General features: G+C 38.9%; 2 protein-coding genes across 2 annotated transcripts; both read right to left on the bottom strand.

The window, feature by feature from the left end:
• Positions 1 to 439: 439 nt before the first annotated feature.
• LOC119912956 (ladderlectin-like) lies at positions 440 to 3,050 on the bottom strand. The gene is made up of 7 exons (XM_038732251.1): positions 2,983 to 3,050; positions 2,785 to 2,876; positions 2,663 to 2,698; positions 2,243 to 2,352; positions 1,984 to 2,118; positions 1,360 to 1,471; positions 440 to 1,095 (listed from the first exon to the last, which is right to left on the bottom strand). Exons 2-7 carry the CDS (start codon positions 2,843 to 2,845, stop codon positions 1,028 to 1,030), a joined length of 522 nt encoding a protein of 173 aa, XP_038588179.1. The 5' UTR covers positions 2,846 to 2,876; positions 2,983 to 3,050; the 3' UTR covers positions 440 to 1,027.
• A 12,435-nt stretch (positions 3,051 to 15,485) lies between these two features.
• LOC119912947 (type-2 ice-structuring protein-like) lies at positions 15,486 to 18,011 on the bottom strand. The gene is made up of 7 exons (XM_038732237.1): positions 17,885 to 18,011; positions 17,698 to 17,789; positions 17,576 to 17,611; positions 17,152 to 17,261; positions 16,893 to 17,027; positions 16,088 to 16,199; positions 15,486 to 15,747 (listed from the first exon to the last, which is right to left on the bottom strand). The coding sequence occupies exons 1-7, from the start codon at positions 17,983 to 17,985 to the stop codon at positions 15,680 to 15,682; spliced, it is 654 nt and encodes a 217-aa protein (XP_038588165.1). The 5' UTR covers positions 17,986 to 18,011; the 3' UTR covers positions 15,486 to 15,679.
• Positions 18,012 to 19,385: the final 1,374 nt, after the last annotated feature.

Below are 19,385 nucleotides of genomic sequence, written 5' to 3'. Positions count from 1 at the left end.
ACATTATTGGTAACTGATACCCATGACTATATGTAGATAAGATGAAGACTCTGATGACATTGAAATTCCTCAACTTCTGTTTTAATGTTGATTTCATAAGTTTCTACTTCTTAAAAATGTTGTGGGGCAATGACATTCCAGGGTTGGTGATGACTTGATTGTCTGACTATGTCTACAAGTCAGGTCAGGTTTTCACTTTCTCCTCTCACTCCTCTAGTTCCTCTAGTGTTATCAACAATCATCATTGATGCACAAGTTGGAACCCTGTTCTTTTGAGCCTATATTATCTTATATTTGTGCAAATGGACACCCTTAAGTGTGTCAAATTAGATATTGTCAGTTCCTGTTTGCAGTGAACCCATAAACATCCTAACAACTGTAACTAGAAAACTTTTATTCAGAAGAAAACAGAAAAACATAAAGATTCATAGGCAGGTTCTGAAGTTAAAAGGGGTTTATTTAAATGGCTTCATGCATGTTTATTCATGATGGATGCTTTAATTAATTAATTAAAGGTTACATTTTGAGGAAAAAGAGAGAAACACTGTGTTACAGTTAGCAGAAAAAAAGCAAATGCATGTTCTAAAAGGTTCTTTTTTTGTGTGATCTTAAATCTCCCCAAAGACAGGTAGCACTGTCACACTGTTTCCTTTCAAATATATCTTCCTGGAGGAATGAAATGTTTGCTTTTAGATATATACCCCCAGGCTGTAATATTAGATTCATGACAGGCTTGTTCCAGTGCTTGAGCGTTTTATTCTTGTACAAAGAAATATCATTTTACAGATTATACTGTATGCAAGAATGTTCCAGAAGCAGTCTTTTCATAACACATTCAGTCTGCTCTTTTTAAAGGCACAAGGCCTAAGAGACAATCCAGCTCCAGTTTATGTCACTTGTCGCTTCGTTCTTTAAGTGGCGTTAAAGCAATAGAGATATGAAATGAGATATAGAGACTTCAGCTTGTATGTGAGGCTCATGGTAGAAAGACGGAAGCCTACATGACTCTGTTACAGCACAGGAATCATCAGATCTTCTTGGCACAGACAGACGGTTTTCGAAAGTCGCACTGATAGTCATCCCAGCACTTTTGATCTGCAGGTACCAAGAAAAGGGAGTGAATTTGTGAACATTATGGTGACTGATATTACATGCAAGTTATTGCCGAACTAATATAATATCAGTGTGGCAAGAGATTTCATATAAACAAAGATTATCTAATTCACAAATACATTGTTTACTAGGGACACAGTATGCTTTTTATCTGAGCCGTAAGTTATATGGAATTTTAATTAAAATTAGCTTTCATCACTTCTAATAATTCACATCACTTCTACATAAACCACTATGTTGTTTTACCTCCATGATTGATTTGCAAACAGTTCTGCCTGCCGCCCAGATTATTAGGCTCTCCACCACACCAGTTCAAGTAGTTAAAAGGTGTACCATCAATCCAGAACCACTGGTTCTCCTGGAAGACAGAAGAGAAATGGATATTACGTGAACTTAAAAGCATTTATTATCAGTTTTATTTAAGATGAAATAAGTCTCCCCAGCGATTGCAGTTGCAGCACCACAAGGACATAAATAAATACAGGTAATTAGAAAGATCCAAAGATGGAGAATTGGAAAAGGTAGGTTGTACAAAGGTTAGAATTAAGTGTCTGAACCGAAATGACATAGTGGTGTGATCAGTCGTCAGTAGAATATGATATGATACCATCAACAGTGAATACAGTAGGACAGCAGTATATTACATGATTTTGCCATGATACTAACAGTATGACATGTTAACATATTATAGTATGAAATATAACATATAAAGTAAAATGTAGTAATATACTTTAACATGATATATAGTACAGGAATAAAGTGAGAGAACATGGTATAAAATATAGTTAATAAATATAGTGTGATTTAAAAACAAATCAAAAATATTATATGTTTTTGATATTTACAGCTTGTACATGATGATTAAAATACCTCTTGTGCATCCGAGCCTCCAATCCACGTTACTGTGTAATCATAACTTGCGCTCATGATCAGCCTCTGAATCTCATGGTACTCCAGCAGGTTGTGAACGGAAGCAAGGTTTCCACCCATGGACTCACAGTTTTTCTACAGCAGAGATAAATACGAGGGAGAGAGAGAAATTGCAAATTAACCACATGTCTATGTATGTGCAAACAAAATAAACATATTTTAGAAGCCTTCTGAACTAAAACAAAGTCTCCCTCTTTACCTCAGCTTGGGCCCAAGTCATGGGTTTTGGAACGTAGTGGAAACAGCGACCGCTGAACTCAGACCAGCGACCAGAACAAGCTGTCGACCTCTTGACCAGGTGACTCTTTGCTGAGAACAAGTAGAGTTTGGTGAGTAATGTGGAGTCTCTAAAGTCTCTATATGTAGATATGAAATCAACTTATTTTAATGACATGACACTGTAACATAACAACATAAAATAACATGTCACGATATAACAATTATGACATAAATGACATATCAGCACAAAATAACATAACATAAAACAGTAAAACATGAATTTTTAAAACATAATACAAGACGACGTAATATAAGTTACAATAAACATTTTATCCTCCAATGCTTTTAATTTATACAACATGTAAGTCATCAGCAGAGCATCAGAACAACACACACTGACCTTGTTGGGCATTTTCGGGGTTTGCCTCTGGAAGAGCTAGAAAGTTTGACACAGCAGTTATTGACCTTGATCGTTATTGTACAACACATTCATCTGTAACACTTTCTGTTTATAAAACTGACCAGCAGCTCGAGTCAGAGCCATCATGGCACAAACAAGTGCAGACACAGTCAGCATCTTCATGATGGAGATGATGAGATGATGATGACCTTTGCTATAGAGAGAAAAACTCAGGTTATTGATACTTCTGTAGAACAGAAGACCTATGTCCACTGTCAGTCCAGTAAAGGAAAGTCAGAAGTTTGTAGCTGCAGAATTACCTTCTCTTCTTCCTTCTCAGCGTCTGTAGCTTCAGCTGTCTGATGTGGAAACACGGATGAAGAGACACACCAGCCCTTATAAACAGATACTTATCTTGTCATCTCTCACAAATTAGGGAACTGAGCACAGACACGAAAACATACACAGAAACATTATCAAACACAATATTGTCAGAAACATAAATTAAAACTATATTACGATCAGTTAAGTAATAGCCATAGGTCAAACCTAACCACATCACATGATCCATCCAAGAACAGAAAGCTTGACCGGCATAGCAACCTTAACTAAGGTGGACTTAGCGATAATACTTTTATTATAAACAAGACTAAACAAACTCAACTTATACTTAAAATAGATAAACCTTTTCATTTTTGTCATTATTAACATATTTCGGCAACAAATTTATATTACACTCTTCATTTTGCACCAGTTTAACCCCTTGTGAGAAGCCACAAAGCAGTTCCGCTCTTGGGTAACACAGAATTACACAACACATATCGAGCACCTGTTCCTCACAATGCCTTTGCATCCTGGCATTTTGCAGGAGCTAACTCAACTAACTTCCCAGCTCACTGCCCTGCTCTCATAGAAAAATTTGGCTTGGATGTTCAATAAATAAAATCAACATATATAAACAGAGTTTACAGGGTACAACAATTGCAGTAGGTTGAAGGTACGCAGTTCACCTCCATATTCGCATATAGTTGCCATATGCCAACAAATTAATTTTAGCATTTTACCAAAAAACAAATCCTAACTGGTTTAAATTAGGAAATTCTTCTTAAATATTGAAAAATGTGTCTATTTTAGCTGACCTCAGATCATGAACTGTGCAGTGTCATAGATCGGTAGGAAAAGGGTGAAAAGACCCATTTTCACGATTAAAAAGCAAGGATTTTGAAGCATTTCCTATTATTGCAATAGAGATAAAGTAATTGTTTCCATATGGCAATAGAGGGTTAAGACAAAGGAAAAGGGAGCGCGCTATATTAATATAATTTCTAGGAAACAGTGTTGAAGTTTCAAATAATAGGGAAACAAATGGGAGAAGTGTCATATATGTATAGGCTAAACTGTGAAATTCATTAAGAAATGATGGTAAATGAGGAAACCTACATAAAACATTTAAAAAAGGCCTAGTGCCAGCTGTGTAGAGCTTAGAGTCATTGCAAGTGCCCTATTAAGAGTGAAACACTAAAATTAAGTTGCAGGTTCACATTAATAACAGCAGGAGTGTCAAACTGGGTTTAGAGGCTCCTCATACTTTTCTATTGCTCATTATAAAATGCAAGGAAAAGAAGGCCTTCAATGATGATTCTGCAATTTGCAAACCTTCTTCTTCAGTTGCTGCCACTTGTGGAAAATGTACCAGAGGCAATGACTGAATGAAGGTTACTCGTTAACTGCTACCAATTACTGTATGTAGCATATACAATATATACAATATACAAAGACCAAAACTTAAACCTGTGCTCAATGTCTGTATCTGGACAAAATTTAAAAGAGAAGTTGAGTAATTATTTCAACAGTTAGTGATCATCACTTGTAGTCAGTTTACTTAATGTCAAATCATTATTACCAAACAAACTAGAAGCTGATCAGGCAGCAATGTCACTATTTGTTTAAACTGAACAGACAAATATTGCATTTGGATGATACAATCTTTATCACCTAACTCTTTCAGATATGTTTTGGTTTCATATAGTCACCAGTATCATATAAAACACAACAATACAGAAGAAAAAACACAGACACAAAACAACACAAGGATTCAAAACCTGTCTAGAACAATAGAAAGCTCTGTGGGCAGAGAAGTGCCCTGCAACACATGCATTCAAAACAGAAGTTTGGGAATTATTGCATCAGAGTAAGTGTGCTTCCTCTGCCACAGAAATATCACTGTCACTGAAGAAGATGTTGCATAATGCAGAATCATCCATGAAAGTCTTCTTTGCGTGTATTACTGAACAAAAGAAAAGTAGGGGGGGGGGGGGGGGGCTCTAAACCCAGGCAGTGTACCAGTTTGTGTCTTACATTACTCCTGCTGTTTTCTTTTCATTTATTTCACTTCATTTGACAGGGACGGTGCTCATTAATCAACAGCAACGTAACTGTAAATGAGCCAGAGTTAGCTCAACAGGTTAATTTTCATATGTCCATCAGTTATTAAAATGACAACCTAAAATAAAGAATTTAAATGAAAATTCAAGTAAAATAAAATGACTGATTACAGTCAGCACTTAAAAGCAATATATACCGAATAAAGGGAATGATACAGTTTTGTGGTACCTGTTGTGACCTGAGCTCTCTGCACAACAAATGTCTTCAGTGGAAGCGGAGCAGTGTTGTGTAATATCTTATAAACTAGACAAAATGTACTACTGTGTTTTAAATCTGATCGTAGCTTGTGTGTCTGTATCTCATATTTTATTAGTTGGTGAGTCCACTGTGCAGTTTCAGCCTTCACTGCAAACGCACACACACAGCAGAACTTAGCTTTACGATAAGTAGCCTATTTTTTGCCAACAGGTCCCTTTGTATGTATTCCATTATAGATCATTAGTTTGTGTGACTGTAGTAACTTTGGTTGTGTTTAGGTGTCATTTTGGTATGAATTACCCTAAATAATCTCTGTTAAAAAATAAAAATCTTGACCTTACTAATTTGTGAACCAGCTTGTTTCAATTTGCATGAAACAAGAAAGCACAGTTCACTCTGCAGAATAAGTTTGTGCTAAAAGCCTGCTTTTCATAGGACATTCAGTCTGCTCTTATTAAAGGCACAAGACCTCAGAGACGATTTAGATCTTCTTAATTCACTTAGTTTTTTAAGTAGAGTTCCAGTGATAGAAATGAAAATAAAGACATGAAATGTGATATAGAGCCTTCAGGGTACATATGAGACTGATGGCATGAAGAGAGAGAAAACATCCACCCGTGTTTGTGATTTTTCCAGGTGCTTCGTGCCTCTGTGTCAGCCCAGGAATCAGTTGGTTTTCTTTATACAGACAGATTGAAGGTGGTAGTGACACTTTGTATCATCCCAGCATTTGTCACCTGTGTGTATGACAAACACATGAGCTTCATTGTTTAGCAGAATATATAATATGATACAGAGTAAAACTAAATATTTTATTACAATATTTTAAATATTTAAATATTAAAATAATAAATGGAAAGGCTTTAACGCCATGGCAGAGTTATGAAAAGATATATATATAAATTTATAATTTATCTCACAGTGCTTAAAAAATTATGGATACATTTATGAACTGATCTCACTTTTGTCATTAATATAGCCTTTTTTATTTACACAAGTAAATTATTGTCCCATGCAAAAATATGCAAAAAATGTCTTTTCTGATTTACCTCCATGATTTATTTGTAAACAGTGCTGGCCCCTAAGGTTATTTGGCTCTCCTTTGCACCAGTATGAAAAGGTGAAAGGCGTACCATCACTCCAGAACCAAAAACGCTCCTAAAAAACACAAATCAGAATTGAATAGATTTATTAATAACAATCTAAACTGAATCAAACATTGTAAACATACCCTAAAGACCATAAAGCTTTGACAAAACATTCTCATTACAAATTCTACTTTAAATTCTTGGAAGAGGAACAAAAGCATCTGTCATTTCAGCAGGTCTGTTCACGTTAAAGTAACAAAACCCTTTAATGGCTCTAAAAATTATTTTATGTCATGTGACGTTGTTACAGAGCGACAAAGTCCGCATAGGGAGGAGATCACATATCACGGCCTTACTGAGCAAATGGATGTCAAAGTATTATTTCTATTACTTTTTGTAACAATGAATGATATACCTGGGCAGCGTCAGCGTCTCCGAGCCATGTCAGTGGATTCCCATGAGTTTTAGCAAAACAGCCTTGGTTGCTACAGAACCCTTTTTTTTATTTATGCCACCACATGAATCATATTATTCCAACTTTGGGCCTGTTCAACATCCGTGCCCCTCTAGCAGTGGTACTGTGGCCCTTAAGGGGGACCCAAGCCCCAGTTTGAGAACCACTGATACAAGGTAACAGGCAATAGTTTAGTTTTATTACATTTATTTGTCAGTCAGCAAGTACAAAACATGTATTTAATACAAAGAGAAGAGATCTATGTGTTAAAATTTATATGTATCAGCTCGCAGCTCCTATAGCTACTTCTCGTCTGCAGGCCCTGGGCAGATACATGTTTGACATCACATATTAATTCAACTCAGTTCAATTCAATTTTATTTATATAGTGCCAAATCACAACAACAGTTATCTCACAGCGCTTTATTAGCTATTTGCAATTCCTAGTTGCAGTGTACTAGATTATGTCTACACTGTAGAATATGTTACAAAAAAAGGCAAGTTCTGGAGTCTAAAAGGAATGTCTTTTAATCCGGGGGGCGGATTGGCCATCGGGAATTTCGGGAACAATCCTGTTCAAGAATTTTTATTTTTCATTTTCTTTAAATGATCCACGACTGTGCCGGCCGGTCAGCTGCAGTGAAAGCTGTCTGTGTCTCCCCTGTTAGGCGCTGCGCCGACAGGGGAGGTCCTTTGGACCGCTCCCTGTAGTGCACAAACAGACGCTGTGAACGGCGCCAGGCGGGCATGCACGCCAAATAGCAGGACAGCGCTCGCACCGGGCAGAAGAGGTAGGACATGGCATCCTCCACCGACCCATGGGGGGGGGATGACACGCGACCGAAAGGAGCTCGTAATGCTTTTAGGCATGAACGTCGGGTTAGGGCGCAGGATAGCCAAGCTGCCGTCGCCCTGAATCCTGAGGCACGACGGAGCCACAGGGAGGGCAGCCAGATCACTGACCCTCTTGGCTGATGAGCAAGGCGACCTTAGCCGAAAGGAATCTCGGGTCCGCCGTATCCAAAGGCTCAAACGTGGCTTGGGTTAACTGCGCCTTCGCACCCTCTAAGGAAGCGCTTCACCACGGCTGCCCCGCCAGCAGCCGCTGGAGACAGACAGATGTGGGACGTGACCATGCCCAGGGGGGACCCCGACTGAGAGAGAGAGAGAGGGTCCCGCCAGTAGGCCACAACCTAGGGCACAGACAGGAGAACAGAGACACGGCGCTGTCTCTGTCTCACCGGGTCGACACGCAGGCGGATGAACCACCGCTGAAGCCTCCTCATGTGGAGAAGGCCCAAGGGAACCACCATGTGAGCCGCCAACATGAGGCCCAGGAGCCTCATGACCGACAGAGCTGCCACCGCCGCTCATGGGACAACATGGTGGAGCAGCTCCATCAGAGCATCCACGCTCTCCTGAGAGAGCCGCGCTCTCCGGAGAGAGGAGTCCAGTACCACGCCAAGGTAGGTGAGTCTCTGGGAGGGGAGAGGAGCACTCTTCTTCCAGTTCATCGTGAAGCCCAGGTAAGACAGGTGTGTGACTAGTTGGGCCGTCTGCACCACCGCTTCGTCCAGGGACGGCGCCAGCAGCAGCAGGTTGATCCAGGTAAAATAGGACCCTGATCCCAGACCGCTGCAGCCCGTCTTATTCCTGACCATGAAGTAGCGGGAGTGGAAGTCTCCACAATCCCTGGGAAGGAGGGGGGAGGCGAACTGCAGCCATGACCCAGGGTGGAGGGGCCCCCTCAAAGTATGGGGATGCCGGCCGTGGGGTGGCCTGGGGTGTTACAGGCCACATCATGTCACTCGCCCGGCAAGGGAAGAGGGCAGGGGAGGCCTACATGTGGGCTCAGGCCAGCCATCTGACCATGTCAGGGTGGGGGGCAAGGGGAGAGATGATGTGCAGCTTTGCAGCAAGCCCAGGCTGCTTGTTAGCCATTTGGCTAACCCACAGCTGGCTCACACTATGTGTTCTGTAGTTACAAGATACACAATTCTCCCCAGCGTCACTGTCGCCTGCCGTGCCTAATGTGTTTGATGCCATATATCACACATGTAAAACGCACAACACAGCCTGTCACACACCTCTGGATGCAGGAGGAGGGACTGCATCGGTGATGCCATGGTCACGCACGAGCCCAGAGCCAGGCTCTGCCGGGGGGGTGCAAAAAAGCAAGTGGAAAGTGGAGCAGTGATAGGATAACACTGCACGCAGGGTTGTGTGTAGTGCTAGCCTGTCCGCTTGAAGCGTAATGACCGCCTCAAGGGCTCATTTGACACAGCCTGGCTTCTGTGAACCAAGGGGGAACCCCTGGACGCACAGAAGGACCGTGCCATTGATGCCGTGATGGAAGACATCGTTCTTCTTGTTTTCCGGCTGGAAAGTCTTTGCTCTTTAGACAGCTCAGAGCTGAAGAAAAATGGGAGCCGAAGGCTGGGTCTCACCGTTGTATATATGCAGGGTGCAGACCTAGAAGAGGCCCACGCTGTGTGTGGGCGTAGACTAAATTTCTCAGTGCCAGAAGGGGTAAACCCAATAGCGATAGCCTTAGAGGGCGAAGCCTATACGAAATAGAACTGCTCGTGTCCCCCCTCAAAATTGAATGTTTTAGATTGGCCCAGTCTTACAGACACACAAACAGCTTCCGCTGCAGCTGACCTGCTGGTCGGCCTGCCCGGTCATGGATCATAAAGCACGAGGATTAATACTGTGTTAAAATTCTAAGGCGTTATGATTATTGTTATTATTTTGACAATTTTAATAATAATGTCAACATTATTTCATCAAGGTGGCTGATCATCTGTAACGACATATCATATGTCAGTATTGTAGGATTGAGTTTGCTTTCTCACGTGTCTCTGTGTGCCCACTCTGGCACGTGTGCCATAGGTTGCCATCCAGTTTCTTTCTGCTCAAATCAGACACAAATTATTTAAAACCACAAGAGTAAATGCTCCGTATTTGTAGTGAGCCTTTCTTGTCTTTCGACCACTCAAAGCGCTTTCACACACATTCATTCACTGGTGGATCAGCCACCAAAGGCAATTCAGGTTTCAGTATCTTGCCCAAGGACACTTTCAGCCTGGAGCCGGGGATTGCACCGCTGATCGTCCGATTAACGGGCAACCTGCTCTACTTCCTGAACCACAGCGTACGTATAATTTATATAGAACTCTTGAACCTGTAACATGGATGTGAGTCTCTCTGATCTGGTTGATGTCCTTCTGTTGGACTCTACAGGTGAAGCTGTTGCTGTGTCTCTTCTCCACAGTCACTCTGCTGCTGACAGTATAGAGGTCATCAGGACCTCTGACTGTCTCTGTAGGTCCAGCAGAGAGGAGGTTTCCCTCACCGTCCAGCCAAAACACCTCAGGCTCTGGATACCAGCCTGTAACACCACACTGCTGCTGTTTTTGGACTTTTGGATACCAGGTGAGGAGACAGCACCTAAAGATGTAACAATTAAGAAGTTTTTCAAAAGTGGTTTGACAGTTTGCCTGCTAACATTAGCATCCCTGGCTAACTAGGTCCAGGTCAAGTCTCACCCACTCCAGAGTCATGCTGAAAGCATCCATGACAGGGTCCAGGTAACATGGCAAAGTGATGTCCTCACCAACCATTGCCAGTATTGGCTTGGATGGACCAATCATTAGACTTTGCTGATATTTAGCCATCAAACCACAGCAGGAGCCAAGTGGGCTGACTGACTGTAGTAAACTGTAAAACAGTTCAAAAGGTATTTTTTTTGTAGCTTTCTTAAAAAAAATAACAAGAAAAAAAAAGAGAATTGGAACACACCTTAGCATAAGCTTAGTTAGTCATTTCTAAGATTACTGATGAATATTTCATTAATTTACGTAAATGCTAAAACTCTTCCAAGCTGATCCACACCTCGTTTTTGGTTGTTTCTCCATAACTATGTAATCAGTCAACCATTACCAGTTCCTGCCTGTGAAAATTTTGTTCCACTTTATGCTTTGGAGCCAAAAAAAGAACTGTGAAGGAAAAGTTGAGCAATCACCAAGAGCACCGTCGATTGAATTGTGTGCGGGGAAAGCTGAAGGGACAAACCAAGATTGGATTTAAACACTATTATTCAGGCAATTTCATGGCTGCTTAACTCCTAGTGACAAAGGAAAGGTGGGAAAACGCGACCCATTTAAAAACAATAAATCACCTGGTAGAAATTACCGCCACCTTTCAGAGCGACACTTTTATGGAATTTCCTGACATAAAAAGAAAAGGCACTGAAATTAACCTAAATCAGGCTTGGTGGAAATCATAGCAGGCAAAAGAACAAGGCTATAATCTGCTATAAAAGGGCAAAAAATAAAACACTTCATTTAATTTTCAATAACAAAACCAATTCCAGCGATGCAGGGGAGAGCTTACTTGTTGTTCCCATTTGAAATTGATTTGGGAGTTCATTTCATTTCAGGCCTACAGTGAGCCTCCCAACATTAGACTGAGAAACAGCATTATGGTGGTTATTTCTGCAGAATACACTTGTTTAGTCCAAAATCAGCAGAATAACTTTACATGTAAACGTAAACTGTTAGGGATGTGTGTAATTTACCTCTACATGAGTGTTTCGTGGCGAGGAGGACGAGAGTGTGGAAATCCAGGACAGTGAAAGCACCAAAGTAAAGGGACTGACTGAGTTAATGCCATGTTTTTTAAAATAAAAACATGGCAATACAATTTGAAAATAATTCAAACGGGGAGATGACAATGTGAAGAAAGAAAAATCGAATTTCAGGCTGTTTTGTGTCATGAAAGTTTTGTTTATCTTTTACAGTGATTATACAACATTTGTGATATTCTTCTTTGCTGTTTTTGACTTTTGTTGAATCTACATGTTCTCCTGAAAATGAAGCTTGATGGTAGTTGAGCTTCCTTACAGCAGGGGGCAGAGTTCTAATAAATGTTCAGCAGTGAACCAGTGATGGCAGAAATATGAAGGGATGCATAGGAAGAAGAGGGGGACAGCAGACATCTCCATACTTGTGAATATAATTTATTTTTATATTTTGCTTTATTCGCTGCTTCAGACTGTTGTTAAAATAGGTTCTCAACAGATAAGTAAAATATAAGGAAGCTAATGCACTGTGGTTGAACTTTAAACTCTTTAACCAGGTAATTGAATGTTTCTGTTTGTGGGGAAACCAAATCAGATACAAATTATTTCTCAAAGCTGAGAGTTGTTTTAAAACGAAACGTTGCAATTCCGAGGGGATCACATTTTTAATGAAAGTATTTAGTCACTTTGTAACACTATTGCAAATGGATTATATCAGAATAAACACCCAGGTTATTTATAATCACTGATGACTCAGCAGGCAGAAATGGGCGTAAAACGTTAGACATTTTAACCTGCAAAAAAGGAGAAGCTGCCACCTGACTGTTTTCACCCTGCTCTTTGCTAATAATAGTGTTGGCTTTTCTCAATTCTGTGCATTTTGCCAACCTCAGTTTCTTAACTCACAGTTACTAAATAAGTTTTCACAGTCACACTCTCTTAGTTTCACTTGTATATGCAGTGAGATGCTTCAGCTGTCATAAATGTGAGCCGAGCTGCAACAGCTGATGTGGACAAAACAGCAGATTGCAGTAAACAAAAGTTTTTTTGTTGATTTTTTTAGTTGATACAAAACCATTCAAAGATGCCCACATTTGATCGAGATGTGGGAAATAAAAACAGGAGATATGACACAGCTTATTTCAATGCTTGAGACTTTTATTTTTTCAAAGACGAGAAAGAACAGTTCACTGTGCAGAAAAATGTTGTACTAAACAACAGATTCAATCTGCTGTTATTAAAGCCACATGGCCTCAGAAACGATCCTGCAACTGTTCCTGTCACTTGTTGCTTCTTTCCTTAAGTACAGCGATATAAATGTGCTTTAGACAGAGATATATGGAGATATGAGACTGATGCATCCCACTATACACACAAACACACATCCACCCATGTTTGGTCGTCTGGGACGTTCCCAATCTTTACGCGCGTGTTTGCGTAACACTTTTCCGACCTCACTTTTGACTTGAACGCCAGTTCATGAGGATGCAGAGATGGCAGAGCTGCTAAAGATGTCTTTCGAGGGGTGGAGGTATTATTTGATATTATTTTGCGAAAAGAGAGCGATACCTTCTAGTGGCGAGGACTGAGAAGCAACAGGTTGTCTGACAAACGATTTGAGAGACTCCTGTCCATGAGGTATAACCACTCTTTCATAAGCTGGCACGTGCACACATAGACATCAAAAGGGGCTTCAGCACCTGCCCTTTTTCTTCCTCAAGAGAAAGTTTTTTCTGGGATGCTTGTTTTTTTTGTTTGTTTGTTTTTTAATAAATGAATATACAGTATATTTATTCCTGTTTGCAACAGATTCCCTGTCAAACAAATATATCAAAAAAGTGCCTTAAAGAGTAATTTCATAGTTTTGATGGTAGGCTAATAACGCTCCATTCTATTAGTTTGTTGTATGGTTATAGATCCTTATATAATACAGACAGCCCTCCCTCAAATGTGAAACTAAGTCCCCCGTTGTTATCCTTTCAGTGATGTTTGAAAACTAGCTGACCCATAAGAAAGTAATCTTGAAGAGTTCCCTAACCTCTTCCTGTTTTGTCTTAATTCATCCCTGTTACTCCCTAGTAATCACTGTCTGTTCAGCATTAACTAATGCTTTAGTTAAAAGTTTCCATCTACAGTTAATAAACCCCTAGAGTAGTCAAACTAAATTGTTCCCTCATACTCGTAGAATTCTCTCCCTCTACAATAGAAAATGAAATTCAATCGAGCCTTACAAAGGCCACCCTGTTCATTACCTCCTGGTTGTCATGTTGACTGTTGTCCCTGTAATATCACCACATTTACCCACTATTGTACTCTCTTTTGTTAGTTAATAAATTCACCTTGAGCACAGTGATGTTGTGTGTGTGTGTTATTAAGAATCTAGAGTCCCTAAACATAAAACTCGTCCTAAGATTCGAGACTGACTGATTGAAAATTACACGTAGCCTTGACCTGCTACAAAATGCAGCACTAAGATCAAATAAAACCAGTACAGAGACAAGTCCTTTGTCTGATGCAATTAGCAGGTCATGAGTAATTTTGACCAGTGTTATCTCTGTGCTATGATGAACTCTAAATCCTCAAATAAACTACTGTTATATAGAAAGTCACACAACTGTGTGGCAATTGCTTTAAAAAGAAAGATAGATATGGCTCTATAGTTGGCTAAAAACCCTGGATCAAGAGTGGGCTTTAAAGAAGAGGTTTAATTACAGCTACTTTAAAGTACTGTGGTACATAGCCTGTTAATAAAAAGACAGATTGATCATATAGTAAAGAAGTGCTGCATAACGGTAAAACTTCTTTAAGCAGGCCAGTCTGGATGGGGTATAAGACACAGTTTGCCTTTCATTGTGGCCAGCCTGAGCCACACCTGTGCAATGCCCATGCTGTCTGATCAGCATCTTGATATGCCACACCAGTGAGGTGGATGATTTTGACAGATTTGTGAACAATATTTGAGAGAAATAGGCCTTTTGTGTACATAGAGAAAGTCTTAGATCTTTGAGTTCAAGGTATGATGAATGGAGGCAAAAAGTGTTGCGTTTATAATTTTTTTTCAGTGTATGTGAATCTGTTAAGTCAGGAGGAAACACAAAACTACACAAAACATGCAAAGGGCAGACACGTGTCCTGCAGAATAGGCCAGTATCTTAAACCTTAGCAGAATAAACAGTCTACAGTTTAAGATGAACCTGGTATTTGTAATGTTTTAAAATTAATATCACATTAATAAAACTGCAGAGTCTTGTAAAACAGATATTGGTAAATTGACTGGGTTTAGGGGATGGTTCAGTGTAAAATACAAGAAAAAAAGACTATAAGGATGAATCTGCAATATGCAAAACCTTCTTCTTCTGTGGCTGTCACTTGTGGTATATGTACCAGAGGCAATGACATATACATTATTGGTAACTGATACCCATGACTATATGTAGATAAGATGAAGACTCTGATGACATTGAAATTCCTCAACTTCTGTTTTAATGTTGATTTCATAAGTTTCTACTTCTTAAAAATGTTCTTGGGCAATGACATGCCAGGGTTGGTGATGACTTGATATTGCCAGTTCCTGTTTGCAGTGAACCCATAAACATCCTAACAACTGTAACTAGAAAACTTTTATTCAGAAGAAAACAGAAAAACATAAAGATTCATAGGCAGGTTTTGAAGTTAAAAGGGGTTTATTTAAATGGCTTCATGTATGTTTATTCATGATGGATGCTTTAATTAATTAATTAAAGGTTACATTTTGAGGAAAAAGAGAGAAACACTGTGTTACAGTTAGCAGAAAAAAAGCAAATGCATGTTCTAAAAGGTTCTTTTTTTGTGTGATCTTAAATCTCCCCAAAGACAGGTAGCACTGTCACACTGTTTCCTTTCAAATATATCTGCCTGGAGGAATGAAATGTTTGCTTTTAGATATATATCCCCAGGCTGTAATATTAGATTCATGACAGGCTTGTTCCAGTGCTTGAGCGTTTTATTCTTGTACAAAGAAATTGAAAATTTTACAGATTATACTGTATGCAAGAATGTTCCTTCTTTTCATAACACATTCAGTCTGCTCTTTTTAAAGGCACAAGGCCTAAGAGACAATCCAGCTCCAGTTTATGTCACTTGTCGCTTCGTTCTTTAAGTGGCGTTAAAGCAATAGAGATATGAAATGAGATATAGAGACTTCAGCTTGTATGTGAGGCTCATGGTAGAAATACGGAAGCCTACATGACTCTGTTACAGCACAGGAATCATCAGATCTTCTTGGCACAGACAGACGGTCTTCGAAAGTTGCACTGATAGTCATCCCAGCACTTTTGATCTGCAGGTACCAAGAAAAGGGAGTGAATGAATGTTGCACAAACCGGAAATTAAAATAGTTTGATTCCACCAATTTCGGTTTGGTGAAGCAACATTATGGTGACTGATATTACATGCAAGTTATTGCCGAACTAATATAATATCAGTGTGGCAAATTCTGTTACTCTAACAAACCACAGATTTCATATAAACAAAGATTATCTGATTCACAAATACATTGTTTACTAGGGACACAGTATGCTATTTATCTGAGCTGTAAGTTGGAATTTTAATTGTAAAATTAGCTTTCATCACTTCTAATAATTCACATCACTTCTACATAAACCACTATGTTGTTTTACCTCCATGATTGATTTGCAAACAGTTCTGCCTGCCGCCCAGATTATTAGGCTCTCCACCACACCAGTTCAAGTAGTTAAAAGGTGTACCATCAATCCAGAACCACTGGTTCTCCTGGAAGACAGAAGAGAAATGGATATTACGTGAACTTAAAAGCATTTATTATCAGTTTTATTTAAGATGAAATAAGTCTCCCCAGCGATTGCAGTTGCAGCACCACAAGGACATAAATAAATACAGGTAATTAGAAAGATCCAAAGATGGAGAATTGGAAAAGGTAGGTTGTACAAAGGTAAAATAATAATAATAATAGGAAGTACAGAATACACATTTTTTTAAATAATAATAGAATTAAAAATAGACAGCTATATAATATCCGTTTAATTCAAAATGACACAGCAAGCTATATGCACACAGTACCCATGATGCACTTTGTGAAAGCAGTAATGTAAATAAGTGTCTGAACCGAAATGACATAGTGGTGTGATCAGTCGTCAATAGAATATGATATGATACCATCAACAGTGAATACAGTAGGACAGCAGTATATTACATGATTTTGCCATGATACTAACAGTATGACATGTTAACATATTATAGTATGAATATAATATAATGTATATAATATTATATTAATGTAAAGTAAAATGTAGTAATATACTTTAACATGATATATAGTACAGGAATAAAGTGAGAGAACATGGTATAAAATATAGTTAATAAATATAGTATGATTTAAAAAAACAAACAAATCATAAATATTATATGTTTTTGATATTTACAGCTTGTACATGATGATTAAAATACCTCTTGTGCATCCGAGCCTCCAATCCACGTTACTGTGTACTCATAACTTGCGCTCATGATCAGCCTCTGAATCTCATGGTACTCCAGCAGGTTGTGAACGGAAGCAAGGTTTCCACCCATGGACTCACAGTTTTTCTACAGTGGAGATAAATACGAGAGAGAGAGAGAAATTGCAAATTAACCACATGTCTATGTATGTGCAAACAAAATAAACATATTGTAGAAGCCTTCTGAACTAAAACAAAGTCTCCCTCTTTACCTCAGCTTTGGCCCAAGTCATGGGTTTTGGAACGTAGTGGAAACAGCGACCGCTGAACTCAGACCAGCGACCAGAACAAGCTGTCGACCTCTTGACCAGGTGACTCTTTGCTGAGAACAAGTAGAGTTTGGTGAGTAATGTGGAGTCTCCAGTTAAAGTCTCTATATGTAGATATGAAATCAACTTATTTTAATGACATGACACTGTAACATAACAACATAAAATAACATGTCACGATATAACAATTATGACATAAATGACATATCAGCACAAAATAACATAACATGAAACAGTAAAACATGACTTTTTAAAACATAATACAAGACGACGTAATGTAAGTTACAATAAACATTTTATCCTCCAATGCTTTTAATTTATACAACATGTAAGTCATCAGCAGAGCATCAGAACAACACACACTGACCTTGTTGGGCATTTTCGGGGTTTGCCTCTGGAAGAGCTAGAAAGTTTGACACAGCAGTTATCGACCTTGATCGTTATTGTACAACACATTCATCTGTAACACTTTCTGTTTATAAAACTGACCAGCAGCTCGAGTCAGAGCCATCATGGCACAAACAAGTGCAGACACAGTCAGCATCTTCATGATGGAGATGATGAGATGATGATAACCTTTGCTACAGAGAGAAAAACTCAGGTTATTGATACTTCTGTAGGGAACAGACGACCTATGTCCACTGTCAGTCCAGTAAAGGAAAGTCAGCAGAATTACCTTCTCTTCTTCCTTCTCTGCGTCTGTAGCTTCAGCTGTCTGATGTGGAAACATGGATAAAGAGACACACCAGCCCTTATAAACAGATACTTATCTGTCATCTCTCACAAATTAGGGAACTGAGCACAGACACGAAAAAAATAAAGTAATTGTTTCCATATGGCAATAGAGGGTTAAGACAAAGGAAAAGGGAGCGCGCTATATTAACGTAATTTCTAAGAAACAGTGTTGAAGTTTCAAATAATAGGGAAACAAATGGGAGAAGTGTCATATATATATAGGCTATAAACTGTGAAATTCATAAAGAAATGATGGTAAATGAGGAAACCTACATAAAACATTTAAAAAAGGCCTAGTGCCAGCTGTGTAGAGCTTAGAGTCATTGCAAGTGCCCTATCAAGAGTGAAACACTAAAATTAAGTTGCAGGTTCACATTAATAACAGCAGGAGTGTCAAACTGGGTTTAGAGGCTCCTCATACTTTTCTATTGCTCATTATAAAATGCAAGGAAAAGAAGGCCTTCAATGATGATTCTGCAATTTGCAAACCTTCTTCTTCAGTTGCTGCCACTTGTGGAAAATGTACCAGAGGCAATGACTGAATGAAGGTTACTCGTTAACTGCTACCAATTACTGTATGTAGCATATACAATATATACAATATACAAAGACCAAAACTTAAACCTGTGCTCAATGTCTGTATCTGGACAAAATTTAAAAGAGAAGTTGAGTAATTATTTCAGCAGTTATTGATCATCACTTGTAGTCAGTTTGCTTAATGTCAAATCATTATTACCAAACAAACAAGGAGCAGATCAGGCAGCAATGTCACTATTTGTTTAAACTGAACAGACAAATATTGCTTATATTATTTGGATGATACAATCTTTATCACCTAACTCTTTAAGATATGTTTTGGTTTCATATAGTCACCAGTATCATATAAAACACAACAATACAGAAGAAAAAACACAGACACAAAACAACACAAGGATTCAAAACCTGTCTAGAACAATAGAAAGCTCTGTGGGCAGAGAAGTGCCCTGCAACACATGCATTCAAAACAGAAGTTTGGGAATTATTGCATCAGAGTAAGTGTGCTTCCTCTGCCACAGAAATATCACTGTCACTGAAGAAGATGTTGCATAATGCAGAATCATCCATGAAAATCTTCTTTGCGTGTATTACTGAACAAAAGAAAAGTAGGGGGGGGGGGGGGCTCTAAACCCAGGCAGTGTACCAGTTTGTGTCTTACATTACTCCTGCTGTTTTCTTTTCATTTATTTCACTTAATTTGACAGGGACGGTGCTCATTAATCAACAGCAATGTAACTGTAAATGAGCCAGAGTTAGCTCAACAGGTTAATTTTCATATGTCCATCAGTTATTAAAATGACAACCTAAAATAAAGAATTTAAATGAAATTTCAAGTAAAATAAAATAACTGATTACAGTCAGCACTTAAAAGCAAAATATATCAAATAAAGGGAATGATACATTTT

This window comes from Micropterus salmoides, unplaced genomic scaffold (assembly GCF_014851395.1).
Source record: "Micropterus salmoides isolate LMB-PRFRI ecotype aquatic unplaced genomic scaffold, ASM1485139v1 Ms_hic_scaffold_2, whole genome shotgun sequence".
In the NCBI taxonomy this organism is placed as follows: domain Eukaryota; kingdom Metazoa; phylum Chordata; class Actinopteri; order Centrarchiformes; family Centrarchidae; genus Micropterus; species Micropterus salmoides.
The sequence above is the reverse complement of the archived record's forward strand: the minus strand, read 5'-3'. Positions and strand labels throughout refer to the sequence as shown.